The sequence below is a fragment of the Leopardus geoffroyi genome, chromosome E2, assembly GCF_018350155.1.
Source record: "Leopardus geoffroyi isolate Oge1 chromosome E2, O.geoffroyi_Oge1_pat1.0, whole genome shotgun sequence".
Classification (NCBI taxonomy): domain Eukaryota; kingdom Metazoa; phylum Chordata; class Mammalia; order Carnivora; family Felidae; genus Leopardus; species Leopardus geoffroyi.
In genome coordinates, this window is record NC_059335.1 from 1,555,001 (window position 1) to 1,576,361 (window position 21,361).

The 21,361-nt window shown below is 51.8% G+C and overlaps 2 protein-coding genes across 7 annotated transcripts in view; one reads left to right on the plus strand and one right to left on the minus strand.

The window, feature by feature from the left end:
• LOC123577872 (zinc finger protein 304-like) overlaps positions 1-21,361 on the minus strand; it is a 573,883-nt gene that overhangs the window by 447,166 nt on the left and 105,356 nt on the right. The gene's annotated exons all lie outside the window — the stretch shown is intronic.
• Positions 1,677-8,998, plus strand: ZNF772 (zinc finger protein 772). 5 transcript variants are annotated; one of them, XM_045440327.1, is made up of 5 exons: positions 1,677-1,776; positions 2,577-2,615; positions 3,963-4,089; positions 4,446-4,553; positions 5,146-8,998. In XM_045440327.1, the coding sequence occupies exons 2-5, from the start codon at positions 2,601-2,603 to the stop codon at positions 6,351-6,353; spliced, it is 1,458 nt and encodes a 485-aa protein (XP_045296283.1). In that variant the 5' UTR covers positions 1,677-1,776; positions 2,577-2,600; the 3' UTR covers positions 6,354-8,998. The 5 variants fall into 5 exon arrangements, with proteins under 5 accessions (XP_045296283.1, XP_045296279.1, XP_045296280.1 ...); XM_045440323.1 differs by having other exon boundaries at positions 1,726-1,966; XM_045440324.1 differs by having other exon boundaries at positions 1,726-1,966; positions 3,969-4,089.

Genomic DNA, 21,361 nt, shown 5'->3' on the forward strand with positions numbered 1-21,361 from the left:
AAATCACAAATATCTATTTGATACATTAATACATTGGAGTTGTGAAAATTAGTTAATGGGAAACCTCACTAAAAGGAGTCAAGAGGTTTCCACAGGGGGAGCTCTCGCTCTCTCTCTCACTTGTAGTCAATTGCAGACCCAAAAGGACTTGGGGGACACAGAATCCGAAACAGGCTCCAGGCTCCGAGCCATCAGCACAGAGCCCGACGTGGCGCTGGAACTCATGGACCGCGAGGTCATGACCTGAGCCCAAGTCGACCGCTTAACCAACTGAGCCACCCAGGCGCCCCTGAACATTTGTTTTAATCAAAAGATGCACATCTCTCTCGATCCTCGTTCCTTCTCTCATTGCAGACCTTTCATCTGAGATCAAGCTTTTTTGGACTTGAATATTTTGTTTAGAAATTTATTGCCTGTGGGTTTGCTTTCCATTACATGAATCACTTTGGGCCTCAAATATTTTTTTTTTTTTAATTTTTTTTTTCCAACGTTTATTTATTTTTGGGACAGAGAGAGACAGAGCATGAACGGGGGAGGGGCAGAGAGAGAGGGAGACACAGAATCAGAAACAGGCTCCAGGCTCTGAGCCATCAGCCCAGAGCCTGACGCGGGGCTCGAACTCACGGACCGCGAGATCGTGACCTGGCTGAAGTCGGATGCTTAACCGACTGCGCCACCCAGGCGCCCCTGGGCCTCAAATATTCTTATGTCACACTCACTTAAACGACATTTTTTACTGTGTATCCAAATTTAACATTTATTTATTATTGAGACACAGAGAGACACAGAATGTGAGCAAGGGAGGGGCACAGAGAGGGGGAGACACAGAATCCGAAGCAGGCTCCAGGCTCTGAACTGTCAGCACAGAGCCCCAAGCAGGGCTCGAACTCACAAACCGTGAGATCATGACCTGAGTTGAAGTCTGACGGACGCTTAACCGACTGAGCCACCCAGGTGTCCCTATACAAATTTAGTTCTGTGGCTAATTCCTACGCACAGAAGCTGTTCTTCTTGCCCTCCTAACTGCCAATGACATTTGCTAAATCGCCTTTCTCTCAGACATTTGTAAGATACCAAAATGGAATTGAATACATCTCTGTATACAGAGTAAGAAATATCTTGTAAAAAAAAAAAAAAAAAAAAGTATTAGACCTGTGTTCGACACAATCACTGATTATACAGGCAGGAGGAATGATTTCTGAGGCAACCAGAGACACAAATATTGCCCGCGTGCTTCAGCGGCGCCCAATAACCCTCTGCCTGTTGCCCATCCTGGCCCTGTCTGGAGTCTTTCCTTCTCTTGTTTCTGACCCAAAATGCTGGGTCTCACAAAACTAACTCTAGAACTGCAGGCTACAAGTGTTAGCTTCCAGCTCTAAAAATATGAGTGACATTAGCATACAAGGTGTCCATCTGAGTTTTGGGTGAGCATTCTATGCCTAAAGAGAGTATCTCCAAACGTGTGGCAGACTACACTGATGGGAAATATGGTAACGGTTCCTTTAAGGGAAAGCGAAGCTCTGACCAGGCCTCAAGATGACGCAATTTCTAGGCGCCACCAGCTCTATGGAGGCTTCTGCTTTGGAGGTGGCGCGGATGCTCCTTTCCAGTGTAGCTGCTGCCGAAACTGAAACTACGTTACCCAGGAGCCTCCGTGGTGCCGGGCCAATGAATGCGTGGGAAAGTGGCGTTTCCGTTGGTGCGGGAGACGTCAGGGTGGGACTTCCGTTCCCTTCCAGAGCGGACATTTTGTTTGCTTTTGGATTAACCCACCAGGTTGGTCCATCTCGCAGAGAGGTGACACCAGAGGGAAAACACTGGAGGAGGCGTTGTCTCCGCTGAGCTGAGGCGGGCCTGAGGGTCGCGTCCTCGCACCCGCCGATCGTTAAAGACCCTCTCCTCTCCCTGCGCCTTCTCGGGTCCGCAGGTTCGGGTGGAGGCGGCCCCACTGACGGACGAGGCGCAGGTGGGTGCTGCGCTCTCGGGCCCTCCCCCGACTTCCCTTTCTGAACCCGAGCTCGAATGAGGGCTGCTTCAGGTCCCTGCAGGTTAGGCCCCTGTGTCCAGACAGCAGGGGCGGTTGGGTCCCGTTTCTGACAGCCGGTGTGTGGGGTGTGGAAGGACGATGCAGGGAGGGCCCAGCATGTGCGAAGGCTCAGAGGAGCAACAGCCGGAGGCTGCGGGATACCTGGGGCCGTTGGTTTGTGAAAGGGTCAGGGAGTGTGAGGAGTTACACTTGCAGCGACATTCAGAGGGGCTGTGCCTTCATTCTGAGCGCCCCGGGAGCCATGGAAGGTTCTAACGGGAGGGACGCGATCTGAAGCTTTTCAAAGTATTTCATAGACTGATTATGGAACAAACTTGGGGTGGAGGTCAGGAGATGATGAGGACAGTGAGGCACAGACAGACAGACCTAGTCCGAGTTTACACAGCTGTTAGGTGGCCCTAAAGACTGAGGCACAGAGGGTGGACAGTCAGCCCCAGGTCTTTTGTGTTGGGGCAGGAGTAGGGGGGAGCCGTGAGCTTTTGGGGCTCCTTCGTGGTTTCTTGTCTCTCACAGCCTCCTCTTCCCACAGGTTCCCACGAACTCAGAAGTAATTATGGACCCTGTGCAGGTGAGGGAAGGGTGTCTGTGCTCTCGATCCCACCCCATCCACATGGTCTCCAGGATTGTGGTGTTCTACGACACTTTGCTTACACTGCCCCAGCGCATGAGTCTGAGGACCCTGGAGAAATCCTCAGCCCAGAGTTATAGGTCCAGGCCGGGGGTTATATGGGAGGGTTCCTATATTGGGTGACTGTTAGAACATTGTTCCAGGTACCGGAAACCAACAGGGAGGAGAGACTGAGATGAAAGGTTTCAAGAAACTGCAGGTCTCCACCACGTGCGGTAGGAATCAGGAGCAGGTGGGCAGGAGTCCGGTCTGAGATGGCCCGCTGACAGGCTGGGCCTCCGTTCTGAGGGTTGTGTAGCCGTGGGGTAGGAGCAGAGGAGGGAGGTGATCTGATCCAGGTTTTAGCAGGCCCCCTCTGGATGCCAGGTGGAGAACAGACTGTGTGTGGTGAGGGTACAGGGAGCTGTGGCAGCCACGAGGAGACCAGGGAGGAGGGCGCTTCAGCATTCTAGGTGAGTGGTAGTAATGGACGGGCCACAGGGGAGCTGTGTAGATGGGAGAAGTATTGGATCAGATTTTTTGAAGTGAGAGAGAGAACCCTGAGGCTTTAGGTCTTGTCACCTGGAAGGGTAGATGTTCCATCAGCCAAGATGGACATGTCAGTGATAGACGTAACTCAGATCAGATTTCGGGATTTTACTTGTGGCCCGGTGACGAGTCGTAACGTGTGCCAGAGAACACTGAGTGGAGGTGTCAGGTGAGCTGCTGAAGACAGGACTGGACTTCGGTGGAGGGCGTTAGGATGGAGACATCTAAGGAATAAAAGTGGGTGTGTAGGTGGGCTTGAGAGGAGGAATATGCACAACAGTGTGGTTAGCGAGCCAGGAAAGTAATGGTGGAGGCCAGTGTCTGGGTGGGGGGCCAGAGTTGTGAGAGACCCTATGAATAGTGTGCATGTGGAAAGGAGTGTGAACCGCTGGCTCCTGGGCCCTGGTACTGGGGACTTAGAGGACAAAGGTGAGTCCAGCTTTGGTTGTCCGGTAGCATGATGGTAGCAGCCACCGGAGAACTAGCTGGCGGGAGGTGGGGGAGGGGACTGCAGCTCCACAGACCAGGCCCAGAGCTTCAATGGTGCCTCTCTGACCACCTGCCTGTTGCTGCCCTGGGTGGACACAGTAATCAAAGGGACTTTAGGAGAGAGCAGGCACCTTTGGCACCCAGTCCCCGTTACTTCCTCTGAGTTGAGGAATTAGGTAGGAAGGAACTTGGGGGGAGATCTGTGGGGACCTCGATGCGTGTCCTCGGGAGAGAGGCTGCTCATGGACTTGGCTCTCGCCGTTGTGGCAGGGGCAGGTGAACTTTGAGGACGTGGCCGTGTACTTCTCCCGGGAGGAGTGGGGGCTCCTTGATGAGGCTCAGAGGCTCCTGTACCGCGATGTGATGCTGGAGAACTTGGCACTTACGGCCTCACTGGGTAAGGCCCCCCACACCACCCCAGTGTTCTGGACTGGGCTCTGCCGCTCCCCTGTTCCCCAAGGGCGTCTAGCTCTTCCTGTATCAGAGATTGTCCTCTCTCTGCCTGAGTACCCCTCTCCAGATCCAAGCACCCCTGTGTTCCAGTTTCTACCTGCTTCCTCTCGCTGATGTTTCCAGTAGCCTGCCTGGGCCAGGAACTGCAGGGACCAGTGTGGTCACTACTAGCCGAGCCCATTGAGCTATTCTTAGTAAGGCCCTACTTTGAGGTTATTTTTATAATATTTAGTTTTCTTCTCTGAGTGGTGGGTTACCCAGACCAGTGCTGGCCATTTACCCGTCTCATCTTCTTCTTAGGATATGAATCTTCCATGCCCCTCGGGGTTGCCTCACTGGAGCTGGGCGGCAAGCCCTGGGTATCTGACTGGGCAGACGTTACTCCAGCCAGGACCAGAGAGGCTCAGGGTGGGTGTGGCCCTGGGGAGTGGGAGCGGGGAAGGATGTGGTGTCAGGGCTGGGTTCTGGTCATTCCCTACCCTCTCTTCCCACATTTGTTTCTTTCTGTCTTTGGTTTCCCACGTACACACTTGTCTTATGCTCTGAACTTTGACCTCTGTCTGTTCGCCACCTCTGTCTCCATATCTCACCTGTTCCTCTGCACTGCTCCCCAGCGTTGGCCTATACTTAGTGGTTATGAGATGTGCGCATACGCCAAATAGTCCTTAAATATCAGGTGTTCAGTGGTAGCTATTCAGTAGACATACCTTCTACACAGCTCTCACTGTCCCCAGCAGCCAAAGCCTCACTGAAACCCTGAAATGCTCTTCCTGGCTTGTACCCTACATTTGTGTTCTGTCCCAGCCAAGGCCTCTTCCGTCCTATGATCTTTAGATACTAACTGCTGGTTAGCAGCTCTTTATTCATCTGGAGCTTGGGCCTCTTGTTCTGACAGCAGTCCTATGACCTTGATCTTATTTCTGTTAGACACACATTTGTAATGAGGCTGCCCTTCCCATCAGTGTCCGTTTGTACTTCACCAGCATTTGTCTGCTTTCAGGTTCTTGGCATGGAACAGAGGACGAGGAGACAGCTTTTGAGCAGAACATTTCTATGGGTGTGTCACAGGTCAGGACTCCCAAGGCAGGCCCTTCTACCCAGAAGGCCCACCCCTGTGAGACTTGTGGCCCACTCTTGAAAGACATTTTGCACTTGGCTGAGCCCCAGGGAACACACCCTGGGCAGAAATCATACACATGTGGGGCGTGTGGGAAACAGTTCTGGTTCAGTGCAAACCTTCAGCACCAGAAGCAACACAGTGGAGGGGAACCCTTCAGAGGGAACGAGGGCGGTACCTTGCTTGTGAACAGCTGCCCTGTCGAACCATTGGAGATGCCTTTTATGACCGGGAAGGGTTATAAGGACTTCCCAACTAGCTCAAGCATTTTCCAGCACCGTGCCCCTCATAGCAATTGGAAGCCAAACGGGAACGCCAAATGTGTGGAGGCCTTTCACAGTGGACAAAGGCATTACGAGTGCAGCGAATGTGGGAAGGTCTTCAGCCGCAAAGACTCACTTGTCCAGCATCAGAGAGTCCACACTGGAGAAAGGCCTTATGAGTGCAGCGAATGTGGGAAAACCTTCAGCCGCAAGCCCATACTTGCTCAGCACCAGAGGATCCACACTGGAGAAATGCCATATGAGTGTGGCATATGTGGGAAAGTTTTCAATCATAGCTCCAACCTTATTGTACACCAGAGAGTCCACACTGGAGCAAGGCCTTACAAGTGCAGCGAGTGTGGGAAAGCCTACAGCCACAAATCCACACTTGTTCAGCATGAGAGCATACACACTGGAGAAAGGCCTTACGAGTGCAGCGAATGTGGGAAATACTTTGGTCACAAATACAGACTCATTAAACACTGGAGCGTCCATACTGGGGCAAGGCCCTATGAGTGCATTGCCTGCGGGAAGTTCTTTAGCCAGAGCTCTGACCTTATTGCGCACCAGAGAGTTCACAATGGTGAAAAGCCCTATGTGTGCAGCGACTGTGGAAAAGCCTTTAGCCACAAACATGTACTTGTTCAGCATCATAGAATTCACACTGGAGAAAGGCCATATAAGTGCAGTGAGTGCGGGAAGGCCTTCAGGCAAAGGGCTTCCCTCATCCGACATTGGAAAGTTCACACTGGAGAAAGGCCTCAGTATAGTAGGGAGTATACCGTTTCCTCGTGCAACATAGCGACTGACACTAAAGAGAAGCCCTGAGATTAGCCTTCCGTGAGTAGCCATCAGCTGGAAGTTGAACCTCATACGTTTAAACATCCACCCTGGGGAGGTTGAGTCAGAAGCTTTCTGGTGCAGTGTTGTACTTTATAACATGCCCAGGACCTTTGCCAGAATTCTGTGGCCACCAGTGTCTCTGAAGAAAAACCAGCCATGTATGGAAGGGCAGAGCCCCACATTGCACAAGTCACCCCGACGTGCTCTAATAGGCAGGTCTCTGCTGCTCCTCCCTTTCCTAGAGGGAATCATCAGTAGTAGAGCCCATTAAAAATCCTCACTCCTTCCTGCCTTTGCCTCCATCAGCTGGTTTAAGCAAGGACATGACTCAGTTTTGGCCATAAGCTTGCATGCTTTGTTCTGCTGGCTGTTTGCAGGGAGGGTTTCCATTTTTCATGGACTTCGTTAGTCCCATTTTGCACTTAACGATGGATTTATCCAGTCTCCAAGTCACCTACTTTGGGAATTGCCTGCCTCACCCTGTTCTGTTTTTGCAAGCAATACCTTAGTTTTCCAACTACCTTTAGTCTTGGGGACTCTGTTCACTCTGTGGGTTGTACTGAGAACAGGATGGGGCTCTGCCGGCATGAAGGGAGGAACAGGTTTTGTGAGAACTCCAAATGCGTCTCGGTGGTGGTGGCAGCAGAAAGGCAAAGAACAGCTGTCGTTGTAGTTTTAGTCTAACTTGCATCACTGCTCAAGGCTGTCTAGGAAAGAATACTGATCTTGGTGGGTCTAATATTTTGGCCTGTATTCCAAGATTATTTGTGTGATCAAGGTCACCGCGCGTAGTGGGCAGTTGTTGTGACAGTCTCTGGCGTTCTGGGAGCGCTTTGAATTGATTCCCTTGTTCCAGAGGGATGTTCCACGTTCCCATATTTTCTTGAGGAGAACTTGGCCCCTTGAGACCTGCGAATGGCCCTGAAATCTACTGTTAGTAGGAAGATGTCCCTGTCCCCTAAAAAGACTAGGTAGGAATCCTGATTGGTACGGGGACACTGATTAATAGGGAATTGGGAGCAAACTGTAGGGAATGTGACTCTTGTAAAGGTATATCCACATGATTCCATCCCTGTGGCTTCGGTATGAGGGCTTATGGAGATTCTCAGGATTCCCGTATTTGTGTCTCTTATGGCTACTGTCACTGTCAGCAACCTACATTTTCTGCAATAAACTGTACTTATTTATAGTATACAATTCGGTTAGTTTTGATAACATGTTTGCACCTGTGAAAGCAAAGTTTTCTGATTTGCCCTCCAATCCCTCTCCCCCTTACCCATTCCTAGGCAACCACCCATCTTGCTTTCTGTCAATGCAGATTTTATTTCCTAGGATTTTATATGGAAAAATAGACGTCTACGGGTAACACTTTAATATGTGCTCTTGTGTATATGGCTTTATTTAACTCTGCATAATTATTTTTGTCGTTCATTAGTCTTTTTCTAGAAGTAATTGTTTTCTTTTTCAGGAAATGACTTATTCTCTAGGTAACACAGACTAATCCTGGTATAAGTAGAAGGGGGCCCCTTGACAATACAAGGAGGTAGGGATTTCAGAGTCTCTTGTATGTTGGTTACCACAATCAAAGTTTTTTTTTTTCTTTACATTTTTAGTCTTTTAATGATTAATTACATTGACTAATTTTCAAAAGCTGAACCCACTTTACATTTCTACAGTGAGCCCCATTTGGTCACAATGTATTCTTTTTATGTATTGTTGCATTTATTTGTTGTGTTTCTCTTCCTAAGGATTTTTGCATCTATGCTCATGAGGGATGTTAGTCTCTAATTTTCCCTAATGCCTGGGTTTAGTTGGTATCACCATAATGCTGCCTTTACACATTAAGTTGGTTAAGTATTCCCTGATTTTTAATTTTCTGGAACAGTTTTTGAAGAATTGGTATTGTTTCTTTCTTTTGTAGAATTCACCAGAGAATTAACTGGGCCTGGAGTTTATGGGAAGATTTACAACTACAAATTTAATTTTCATAGTGGATATAGATCTATAGACGTTACCTTTTTGCCCCTAGAGTGAGCATTAGTGATTTGTGTCATTCAAGGAATTCAGTTTATTCAAGTAGTCAAAACTTTCAAACTATTCTCATTATTTTAGTACCTATAGAATCTTAAGTGATGCCACCTGTCTTACTCCTATGTTAACCTTAAAAATAAAACTTCTAGTTATTTTACCAGCAGAAAATGGGTTTATTTAGGAATAACTCAGAATTGCAATCCAGGACGAGCAAGTTTCAGCAAAACCATGGGCAAGTCTAGAGAACAGAGATGAGAAATGTTTTTTTTTTTTGAGGAAAGGGGAAGTTGGGAAGAGCTTTTATACACTGAAAGACCATTGGAGTAAACTGCAAGTTGTAAGTATAGTGGCTTCTCACTGGCTGAGCTGTTGCCATCTCTCATTGGCTGGGTTGTTGCCAGGGGAGGAAGAGATCTTCCGCCTGCTGAGATCACGAAGTCGCGTGGGCTCAAGCGTAGTGGATTTTGCCAATATCAGTTGAGGATCTTGCCCATAAAGAGGATGGTAGCTGATACAATAGGAACAAAACGATTAGCTCTCCGTAGTCTGCTATAGTGCTGTCAGAGACAACGAATAAAAGATGTCACATGGTCTCTTAATTCCCCTGGTTGGCTCTTGTGATTATTGCTGTAAAATTCTAGAAAGATTCACCCCTTTTTGGGAGAAAGTCTGGCATGATTCTTCTCTAAGAAATCTCAACCCAATAAATGAATAGGGGCAGAGTAAGGAGAAAAAGAGTGAGTATCTCAAAGGGCCTAGACAAACGGGAATAGGTTCAGACCCAGGGACCAATTGGAGTTTACTAGAGACGCCTACTGCTTGAGCCGCTCTAGTATTCTGACGCAAGGACTGCTTTGTAACAGTGGGTCCAAACACTGCAAATCTAGCTCATGTCATTGGCAGAGCTTCATTTCCAACCTGGAGAGGGGTTTCTCCAAGCTGATTGAGAGGGACAGTTGGGAAGAGCCCCTGTGGTTTCTCAGACCCCCATCACTGAGAATTAGGAAGATATTGGAAAGGCTGACTGAGGGCTGAAGGCACCTGGGGTACTTGAATTTGTAGCAGTCTTTATTTTTTTTTTGAAGCACAACTAAGAGTTCATGGCACCCACCCACCCCCGATTATCAGCAGTGCTTAAAAGTGTCCAAATTCCCCTCTCTCCCTCCAGGATCAAAGCTCTCAGACACCAGGGAACACTACCTTTGCTTACCTGTACCATGACCCCAAGATCTGACCCTTCTCTCTCTCATGAACTCTGGATATGTTCAGAGCAGCAGAATTGTTTCATCGTGCCCCTGTGTTTTCATGTATGTTTACCACACTTAACGATGAGCCCTTCCCCAGGCAATGTAGGACCCAGAGCTCTGTCCACATCCTCCCGCTCTCCAGAACACAGTGCTTGATGGGGAGAAAGGACGGGGGTCTTTTTTTTTTTTTTAAGATTTTGCCTTTTTAAAAAATATTTTCTAATGTTTTACTTTATTTTTGAGGGAGAGCATGAGTGGGGGAGGGGCAGAGAGAGAGGGAGACAGAATCTAAAGCAGGCTCCAGGCTCTGAGCTGTCAGCACAGAGCTAGACTCGGGCCTGAACTCACAAACCACCAGATCATGAGTTGAGCTGAAATCAAGAGTCGGATGCTTAACTGAGCCCCCCCCCCCCCCGCCCCAGGCTCCCCAGGAGGACTTTCGAAGCACCCCAATGATAGCATCTTGAGAATAAGTGTATGGTGGTACCTGGGAAGCCCACGCTTAGCTGTGGCCACGCACAGTGGTTTGCCTGTGAGAGTCCCAGGAGCTTCGCAACACTTCACAAAAAGTTGATGAAATGAAGCGATGAGATTTCTTCTCCATGTTTGTGTTTTGAGTTTATCGGGAACCTTGCTCAGCTATGTGTTTCATTGTGGTGGTTGTAGCTGTGATTTGACAGCTGGAAAACTGCTGAGGTTGACTTAGAAGCCCCCCGTGTACTCAGGAGTAAAGCACCTCAGAAACACCAGGAGGAGGAAAGAATCCTGACTTGCCTGGCAAGGCTGGAACTGCAGGGTCCTCCCCAAGACTCTGGGGGAAATGCAAATCACCCAAACAATAGCTAAGCATCCACCAAAATGGCCCCCTCCCCAAACCACTCTAGGTCCACTGTCCCTGAAGCCAACTCAGGCACGCCGACCCCTCCAGCAGAGTCTGTAACCACCCCCCGCCCCTCGCTCTACCCCTGCCCCCTGCCAGCTTCGCACTGACTCCTGGGCCTTCTTGGCGGCATTTCCAAGTTAGGTTTTCTGCCACCTGCACTCGGGCTGATTTGCTCCCATCATGTATCCTTCCGTGTTCACATTCAGGATTCAAACCTGGGTGAGTCTCCACGTTGTGCCAAGGTGTTCATCCAGCTCCCCGTTCTGACCAGCAGCAAAGCATCATCAAACCTGCGGGGATGGGGCCAGGATGGGTGGGGGGGGGGGGGGGGACGAGGGACTCTCTCCAAGCCAGGTGGAAATCACCTCGTCACCCTCAGCCCATGGGGATTGTGTGATTGTGCGTGTGTATCTGCATACCAGGCTTTTGGGTGTCCCTGTGCCGTGGCTGTCTCACAAGTCTCCCCAGAGTATTTGTGCATTCGTGTCCTCATATCTGCGAGGGCGCGTTGGCACCGCCCTCTGGGGCACAAGCCCCTGGTGCAAACTCCACAAGCCGGCTGTGTGTCCCTTGTCTACTGCACCTGTTTTCTGCCAGGGCACGGTATAATGCGTGTGTGTGGGCTTGTTGAAGGGCACCAGCACTCCTCGCTGGTCGTACAGGGTCCCTGGGATGTATGTAGGGGCTTCCGGGTTCTGCTGAGGGGTGTCCTAATCTCACACGTGTCACACTCCACGTATCTCCGGGAGTGTCACATTGCACAACTGTCCACCTGGCGTAGACCTGAAATACCCGTCTCACAAATACCTACTTTACAAGAAATACAGAGGAAGGTGTGTAGGAGTAAAAGCAAATTAAGAAGAAACCCTGGGCGCCTGGGTGGCTCAGTAGGTTGAGTGTGGGACTTCGCTCAGGTCATGGTATCATAGTGCACGGGTTCGAGCCTCTCATCAGGTTCTGTGCTGACAGCTCAGAGTCTGGAGCCTGCTTCCGATGCTGTTTCCCCCTCTCTCTGTGCCTCCCCTGCTTGTGCACCTCTCCCTCCCTCTCTCAAAAGTAAATAAATAAATATTAAAATTTAGAAAAAAAAAAAGAAACCAATTCTCCTTGGTACAAAAAAAGGGAAGAGACTTCCCTAGTCTTCCCTTAGAGCATTGTAAGGGTTAAACTGTAGTGTAGGGCTAACACCTAGCTTGAAAAATAACAGCTTTGTTCTGACACTGAGGGTCAAGAGATAACAGCCTTCCTTTACTCTTGTAAATTATGCTTCATACTCTTGTAAATCAGGCTTCACCAACCAAGGAAACAAAAGCTCAAAGAAAAGAGCATCAGCGGCAAAGTCAAGGAGATCCACTGGTTGCAACTTGGCGGCAGAAAGTCTAAAATAATCACCTCATCCGGCAACTGTTTCTAACTTATCTGGGAACTATTTCTAACTCATCTGGGAACTGTTTTTCTGTTCTGTTCCCAGGTGATGATAAAACGATGTGATCGGCCATAAAAACTCTGTACCCCGGCTGTTCGAGGCTGCACTCTCATCAAGAGTGTTGGTCCCGATCGGTCGGCCTTGCCTCTCATTGCAGTAACCTTTGTTGTGACTGTCACTGGTGCCCGTAGCATTCTCTTTCAGGAGTCGGGTGGATGCAACATTTGGTGCATTGATTGGGAAAGTTAAAGATCTGAAACAGGGCCCTTTCCTCGGATTGCTCCGCCAACCCCTGGGAGGAAGCTCGGGATTGGGAGAGGTAAGGAATTCTTGGGGCGCGCCATTTGAATGACTCAGGAGGGTCTGCCGGACGCAGCTATAGAACCAGAGTCAGGCATCCTACCGGGACGCCGGTGGACCCCATTAGATTGGTTTTTGTCAAGAAGGATCCTATTTTCAGGTGGCTGCGACGGCCTACTGGCCTTGAGATCTCGAACTTGTGTTGTCTTCGTGTCTTAATTGTCTTCTTCCTGTTGACTGGCTGTGCGTCCTTGTCAGTTTTGCCTATCTTTGTCATCGGTCAGATTCAGACTACCCCCACCCCGCTGAGTCTCATACTAACCCATTTCCAGGACTATAGGAGAGCTGCCTCAGTTTTCGGCCTCCACGTTAAGAAGCCAGTCCTTCGAACTCTGCGAGGTGGAATGGACCAGCTTTCAGGTCGAATGACCTCCACAGGGGACCTTTGACCTTACTTTGGTATATAAGGTTCGTGATACTGTCTTTTCTAGGCACGAAGACCAAATCCCCTACATTGGGGCAAGGCGAACCCTCATCAAAAACCCTCCAGATTGGTTAAAACTTCTTCCCCTTCCCCCTCGCCTCCCTAAAGTACAGGCTTTGCCACTCAAAGGTCGTCCATCTGGAGCTCAGAATAAGAATCTTGACGAGACTAAGCGGCCACCCCCTCTATCACCTGCACAGGAGGGGGGTAAAAAAAAAAAAAAGGAACTTACCACCCACTGCCCTATAGTTCTCCCCAAAGAATACAGGTCAAGATGCTTCAGATCTGGAGACAAGCCCGAGTCGGGACACTCCCCTGAGCCCGTCTCACACCCGGTCAGGGACTCCCTTCCATCCCCCTCCCGCTGCCCTATCCCTTCTTCCAGGGCCACCCCTGCAGGGTGATGTCTGACCCTTTATGACTTATGTACCCTTCCTCCACTAGTGACCTTTATAACTGGAAGCTTCAAAACCCCTCGTTCTCAGAGAAACCCCAAGCATTAATTTCTCTTCTTGGAACTCTATTTGTGACCCATCAGCCAACCTGGGATGACTGCCAGCAGCTCTCGCAGGTTCTCTTCACCACTGAGGAGCCGGATAAGATCCGTCGCGAGGCCCGGAAATTAGTGATGGGGCCAAACGGGCAACCCACCGAGGATCCCGCTGGATTCAAGGAAGTTTTTCCTTCCTCGCATCCTGAAAATTGGGACCCAAACGCTCCTCACGGTAGGCGATCATTGACCCTATTTCACCAGACTCTACCGGAAGGTCTCCGAGCGGCCGCCCGCCGGCCCACAAACATGTCTAAGGTAACAGAAGTAATTCAGGGGACCGAGGAAAGCCCCTCAGCCTTCTTAGAAAGGCTCATAGAGGTGTACCGCACCTTTACCCCTGTAGACCCTGAGGTACCTAAAAATAGAAGGGCATTAAATCTGGCCTTCGTCTCACAGGCAGCCCCAGACTTATAAATGGACATTCATCCCACTGTACCCAACCCTTATACTCTGCTTAGTTTGCTTCCCCCTTCTCAGGCGTATTATACAGTTCTGGACTTAAAAGATGCCTTCTTTGCCATCCCGCTGGCCCCACAAAGCCAGCCACTATTTGCATTTGAATGGACTGATCCTGAAAAGGGACAGCTCACCTGGAGGCAACTCCCCCAAAGATTTAAAAATTCTCCTCTTTTTAATGATGCCTTGCACCAGGATTTAGAGCCATTTTGAATCTCCAACCCGCAGGTAACCCTATTGCAATGTGTCGAGGATATCTTGTTGGCGGCCCCCTCTCATTTAGAATGCCTGAGTGCCACCAGAGAACCCTTGAGTCTTCTGCAAAAACTGGGGTACCGAGTGTCAGCCAGAAAAGCGCAGATCTGTCATACTGCAGTGACCTATTTAAGTTACAACCTTAAAAAGGGAAGTGCTATCTTGGTGAAAAAAGAATTCGGGCTATACTCGATATTCCTCAGCCTAAAACTCGCAAACAAGTTTGCGAGTTCTGGGGGCAGCAGGCTACTGCAGAGTATGGATACCTGGTTTTGCTGAACTGGCAGCCCCTTTGTACGCCACTCTCAAGGGGTCTCCGGAGTCCTTCACGTGGGGGGAGACTCAAACTAAAGCCTTCCAAGCCTTACGAGAGGCTCTCATGACCCCACCAGCCTCGGCCCTGCCAGATCCCACCAAGCCATTCCATTTGTTTGTAGCCGAAAGGGGGGGGGGGGGGGGGTAGCCGAGGGAGTTCTGACTCGGCGCCTGGGACCTTGGTGCCGACCGGTGGCCTATTTATCCATGTGGCTGGACCCAGTTGCTTCCGGGTGGCCCCCACGCATTCGACAAATTGCCACCACCGTGCTCTTAGTTGAAGACGCAGACAAACTAACCTTGAGGCAGGCACTGTCTGTCACCAGGCCCCACGAAGTGGAGGCTTTACTGCGGGCTCCCCCAGAGCGACGGCTGTCAAATGCTTGGATTACCCAATATCAAGCGTTGCTACTCGACCAGACCCGAATACGTTTTTGTGCCCCCGCAGCCTTAAACCCAGCCACTCTGCTGCCCGAAGGACAAGGTCCCCCTCTGCACTCCTGCCCAGAAACCTTGGCGACGATCTCGTCCCTCCGCTCCACTCTTACGGACATTCCCTTACAGGACCCTGATATCAGCATGTTTTCAGGCGGCAGTGGTTTTGTGTTTCAAGGGCAAAGGCACGCCGGCGCTGCAGTGACGACGGACCGCGAGGTTTTATGGCAACAGACCCTTCCCCCGGGAACTTCAGCCCAGCACGCAGAGCTCATCACTCTAACAAAAGCCCTCCAACTCGGAAGAAACAAGCAGTTCATATTTATACAGACAGCCGCTATGCTTTTGCAACCGCGCGTGTATACGGATCCATTTATCAAGAGCGCGGTCTCCTCACGGCGGAAGGCAAGGCCATCAAAACTAAAGCTGAAATTTTAGATCTTCTAGCAGCCATCTGGGAACCTGCGAGGCGGGCAATCATTCACTGCCCGGGACATCAGAAAGGCGACTCCCTGGAAGCAGTCGGAAACCGCCTGGCTGATGCAGCAGCCCAAGAAGCTGACCCAACTAAAAGTAAAAGTGCCTTGGAGCTACCGATCTTGACCGAGGGAGCCCAGTTACACTCCTAAAGATTTGGAGTGGGTTTCAAGAAAAGGGGGAAGTGTGATGCCGGGACAAAAGTGGTCTCAGGATCCTGAAGGTAAGATCCTCTTACCCGCGGCACTCGGGCGGCGCATGGTGTGTCAGCTCCACCAAGGGACTCATCTGGGAAAAACGAAGATGGCGGAATTAGTGCGGAAGAAGTTCCGGGCGCAAGGGCTGGGAAAAGAGATTGAAGAGGTGGTTGAAAGGTGTGCAAGTTGCGCCCAAGTAAATCAGGGTGCAAGTAGGAAGGTTTCAGAAGCTAAAAGAGACAGAGGAACTGAGCCAGGCCGGTTTTGGGAAGTAGATTTTACTGAAATTAAACCAGGGAAATACGGATACAAATACCTGCTTGTTTTTGTAGACACCTTCTCTGGGTGGGTCGAGGCGTTCCCCACTAAATCAGAAACGGCTCAGGCGACAGTTAAGAAATTATTAAATGAAATAATTCCTAGATTCGGGCTGCCTCTGAGCATAGGATCGGACAATGGCCCGACCTTCACGGCGCAGGTGTCCCAGGGTCTAGCCCGGACATTGGGAATAGATTGGAAATTACATTGTACGTATAGACCTCAGAACTCGGGTCAGGTAGAAAGGATGAATCGGACCCTAAAAGAGACCTTAACCAAATTGTCCCTTGAGACGGGCGAAAATTGGGTTGACGTCCTGCCTTTTGCCCTTTTGCGAGCGCGTTGTACTCCATTTGTCAAGGGATTTCCCCCTTATGAAATTTTATTTGGCAGACCTCCACCTATCCTGCCGAGGCTAGGAGGCGACGTAATGGAACAGTTGGAACAGGACCGCTTGCTGGCTTCACTCGTGGCCCTGCAACATGTACAAAAGGAAATAACCAGGGCCTTAAAAGAATCCTTCGCTCATCCTCCTGTTCTTCCCCACCCCTTTCAACCAGGAGATTTAGTCTGGGTCAAGAGGCACGAGCTTAAAACCCTGGAGCCGCTCTGGAAAGGACCACATGCCGTGATCCTGACTACACCCACGGCCGTGAAGGTAGATGGTGTCCGAATCTGGATTCATCACTCTCAGGTTAAAAAAAAAAAAAACTGTGTGAAGGCAGGAACACCCCAGACTGATACGGAACCAGATAATGAACAGCAATGGAAGGTCCGAAGGCACTCAGAGGATCCTTTAAAGGTAAGACTGATGCGGGCATAATAATAATAATTGTCTGGGTTTGTATAATGATAAGCGTGGGGGACTGTACGGAATTGCATCCCCTATCTTTTTGGCCATACCAATGGGAACTCAGGGACACTGTCACGGGGAAGGTGATAGCATCTAATACCTCTTCCACTGTGCCTTGTTTTTTGTTTGATTTATGCGACTTGGTGAGGGACTCATGGGGGACTTTTAATTACTAATTATAAACAGCCAACGGGCTTCGCTCCTCCGGTCCCCGAAAACCCCTGTATGGTTACCTATGGATGTGGACACAGGGATCAAGAACAAAAATTGGCTAACATACCAGGGTTATACAGTTGCCCTGCAAATAGAAAGGTCGAATGTGAAGGAAAAGGCCGGTAATAATTGGTATCAGAATTTATTCTCTTGGTCCCCCTGGCTCACATCACTGCTCACCACCATAGCTGGGCCACTGCTATTGTTACTTCTCGGGTTAACTATCGGCCCATGCATTATCAATTGGTTAGTACAGTATGTCAAGAGGCGAGTTGGTGAAATAAAAATTATGATGATTAGGTCCAACTACGTCCCCTTAGTTCCTAATGATGAATCAAGGGATTGATTCACTGACAAGAAAAGGGAGAAACGTAAGGATTAAAGTGTAGTGTAGGGCTAACACCTAGCTTGTAAAATAACAGCTTTGTTCTGACACTGAAGGTCAAGAGATAACAGCCTTGCTTTACTCTTGTAAATTATGCTTCATACTCTTGTAAATCAGGCTTCACCAACGAAGGAAACAAAAGCTCAAAGAAAAGAGCATCAGAGGCAAGGTCAAGGAGATCCACTGGTTGCAACTTGGGGGCAGACTGTCTAAAATAATCATATCATCCGGCAACTGTTTCTAACTCATCTGGCAACTGTTTCTAACTCATCTGGGAACTGTTTCTCTGTTCTGTTCCCAGGTGATGATAAAACGATGTGATCGGCCATAAAAACTCTGTACGCCAGCTGTTCGAGGCCGCACTCTTATCAAGAGTGTTGGTCCCGATATGTCGGCCTTGACTCTCATTGCAGTAAACTTTGTTGTGACTGTCACCGGTGCCCGTAGCATTCTGTGTCAAGAGTCGTGTGGATGCAACAGCATTTCCCTTGGCGAACTTCTAATGGTAAGTCTTCTGAAAAGCTAAGTAAGCTTCTTGCCAGCCTTACCAGTGTGTAAAAATGTGCCCGCGGGATTTTAATTTACGGAGGTAACGGAGTGACAAGAAAGGCTAATGCCTTAACCTCTTACTACTCGCAGACCCCCTGGAAAGGAGGTGCACTTCCACGCCATCCAGGGCGCACGAAGCCGGTCACATGCAGGATGCGGAAGCAGAAAGAGAGGAGCTGGGACTAGGCCAAGACGCGGTGCTCGGGAAGGAGGTAGGCGGGAATGCCCCCTACTTGGCAGGAGGCAAAATCTCACATCGCACAGTCTGCGAGTCCGAGGTGGGGAGGGCGAAGCCTGGACGTCGAGGCGGCAGGCAGCGCGCCCTCGACGGCCGCGATCCAGATGAGTCTGGGGACGTTCGCGCCGGTTGTCGGGCGCCATCTGGTGGCTCCTCTTAGACGTTCCTCCCTCCGGAGCTCCGGCGAAATCGACAAGGGGTGGGATTTGGCGGCGGTACCCGAGGAAGGGTTCCAGGAGGCCGGGGGCGCTGGCGGGATCATCCCGGGGTCGCCGGCGCGTCGCCGCGCATCAGTTCGCTGGAGATTGAATGCGCCGTTCTACTAGGGAGTGGCTCGTAGGCCCTCCCAGGGAAGGGGGAACGGTCGACCGGCACCCGCTGGTGCGTCTCTGCCTGCGGGAACCCAGTGTGGCGCCGCGGGGGAAAGGGAGAGGGTGCCCCCGCGCCTAGAAGCCGGCCCGCTCCGGAGGGGCAGGCCGGCCCGGGACGTGCGGGGAGGCCGGGGTAAGGTGCTCGGGCCGGCCGCGGCTCCTCGTGGGGTCCGGTGGTCGGAGGCGCCTCCGCCGAAGTTCTCCCAAGTCCCAAACGATAGACGTGGATGCACCGGCCGCGCCCGGGGGGCCGGGGAGGGCGGACCCCGGCTGCACTTGTGTTTCCGTGGTTTCTTGCGCTCGATTTTTCGGAATCCTGCTCCGGAGGTGAGGAGCGTCACGGAACGTGCAGGGGGGCGGGGATAAGGTGCTCAGGGCCTGGCCGCGGTTCCCCACGGGGCCCGGCGGTCGGAGATGACTCCACGGAAGTTTCTAACAAGCCCCAGTCTTCTGTCCCGGACGGGCAGCTGCGCGTGCGGACAGACGGGAGGACGTAGCCGGCCCGCGGCGGCCCCCGCGCGTTCCGAGCGCCGCGCAGACACGACCGTTGAGTCGGCCAGGTGGCCCCAGGAGCTCCGGGGTGGCAGCGATGGGATCGTGTTGGGGGGCCGGTAGTCGAACCCAGGAGGCTCCCATGATCCGTAGATAGAGTCCTTATCCGGACCCGTAATTTTTTCACTCGAAGGCTAGCCTTTTTTTAATTTTAATTATTTTATTTATTTTTGCTGCCAGGAAAGGGCTGGCAAGGTTTCCAACCCCCGTGCTTTGAAGTGGGCGTGCGGATTAGCTCAGAAGGTTGCTTTGTGGACGGTAACGCAATTTCCTTCGCTTGGAACCCTGGGTCTCTGCGGCAGTAACCGCGCACGCGCGAGCCCCGACCTCGAGGCTGCTTCAATCCTCCGGCGCCTAAGGGCGTCCTCTGGCCCGTGTGACCCCCGCCGCAGGGACCAGGCAGCGGCCGAGGCCGGGGGTCCAAAGCAGGCCCGGAGGTGTTGTCCGTGCAGGCTCCCCTTGGAGCTCCTTGAGCCGAACTTCGTGGTGAGCCCGCTCTCCCGCGCTGGGCTCGGCTGCAACCAGACCCAAGACGGATGTTCCGGTGCGGGGAGCCGCTCCTCCCACTCCACTAGCTCCTTCCCTGCAGGCGGGTGCGCGGTGCGCAGGCAGGGATGCGGAACCCGCCTGGCCTCGCCCTGCTCCACGGCTCCGTTTGGGCCGGGGCCGCTGGCCCAGCGGACCCTCCTTCCTTCTCCGCGGCCTCGTAAGCGGTTCTCCCCGCAGTGGAGAGGCCGTCCCTCCGCGCTGTGCGCCCCCGGACCACTCGAGGTCAGCCCCCAAGAGCGGGTTCGCCTTGGCCCCTGAGCGTCCGTCCACCCAAGTGCGCCCGAGGAGCCCGGGTGGAGTGAGGAGTCGGATGGGGGAGGGAGGCGCGCCCGACAGCGACGGTGGGGGTTTGAACCTGTGATGCATCGCAGCGGTGCGTCCCGGAGCAGCGCAGACTCCCAGGCCGACCAGTGGCTGCTCAAGGAGCCTTGTGCTTCCCTTCGTCTCCAAGCCACTGCCCGCGTGTCGGGCATCTCTGCAACCCCGGCGGGCCAGGATTGGGGGAACGAACTTCTGCGATCAAGGCTCTCCCCCGACGGCCCTGCCGCCACTCATTTCTCGAGCGGAGTAGCCCTTGCCAGGCGTCCCAGCGCCCTCCCCTCGGCGTGGAGCCCCCTGGTCTCTCCGTGGGGCCGAGCACCGCTTCCCGCGTCGTGAGCCGTGCGATAGCCTCCGAGGCAGGGGCGGGTCCGACAGCGGTCCGGCGATGGGCGCGGGCACGCATGCGGGCTCTTTTCTGAGACCTAGGGGCCGTCTCCAGCACCCCGAGCCCCCTGTGGGTGCCTCTTGGCAGCTCACAAATCCTGAGATCGTAACCGGAGCTGAAGCTGAAGTTTGGACGCTTAAGCGACTGAGCCACCCAGGCGCGCCCCAATCCTCCTTGACACCTCAGGCGAACTTCCGGCCCTGGACTGCGTAATCCTCCAGGTGATTGGTGATCAGTCCTCCAGGCAGGTGCCTCAGGGTGCTCGCCAGGGGCTCCCTGGGACCCGCCGTTCTGCCGCTTTGTGCACCCCGCACTCCTGTTGGTGGATGGTCGTGCCACAGGGTGGTGGTCATCCCCGGGCAAGCGCAGACATGGTGCCTCCTCCCGCGCGCCCAGCTTCCCGCTACCACTCGAGGAACCCATCTGCTGGGAAACCAACGATTTTGGCCTGGTTTTCGCTCTGGGAGTCCGGAGACAAGAAGGTGGTGGGAGTGGCAAGCCGAGCGGCCGCTAAGGAATGAAAAACAACGCCAAGAAAGCTGTTCAAAGCCTGGTGCCATTTCCATGAAAACTAAGCCTCGGAGAAGCGGCGGAACCCCTCGTCTCTGAGCGGCTTAATGTGGCGTCTGGCTGTAAGTTGTAACTTGCCCAGTTGCAGACCGAGGAAGGGTTCCATTCCTTCGGATAGAAGTGGTGAAGGGCCAACCCCAGAGGGGACCCAGATTACCAGGTGCGATCACAGGGTAAACGCTGTGAAGCAAGGGTGGATCGAGGGGCAAGGAGAAGGGGTCTCGCTGCGAAGACCCAGGTTTTGCTGCTGATCTTGAGAACGCGTGCGTAGTCTATCATATTGTCTACCATAGAGCCAATAGGCCGTCTCTATTGTCTGCTGTAGTTCTAGAATAATAAAGTGGTTCCCTCTGACTACCTCGGTGTATGGGGGAAGTTTCTGAGGTGGTAGAACCCACAAGGGTTAGCACCCCTAACACTATCGGCAGAGTTGCAATGAGTGAGTTTTAGAATGGGGGACATCGTAGATAATTTGGCAGTAACTTCAAATTAGAATGACCAAGCTTTATATATATTACATATATATGTTTTATTTTTTATATTATATATACTTATTATATCTTACATATAGGTGAACGTTTTAAGGACCTTCTTAGGCCTAAAAACACTGTGAGGTGGTGGCAGCTGTTC

Coding starts and splice junctions, on each gene's coding strand:
- ZNF772 (XM_045440327.1), top strand. Junction 4,090..4,445: donor GGCACTTACGGCCTCACTGG/GTAAGGCCCCCC, acceptor TCTTCTTCTTAG/GATATGAATCTTCCATGCCC. Junction 4,554..5,145: donor CAGGACCAGAGAGGCTCAGG/GTGGGTGTGGCC, acceptor GTCTGCTTTCAG/GTTCTTGGCATGGAACAGAG.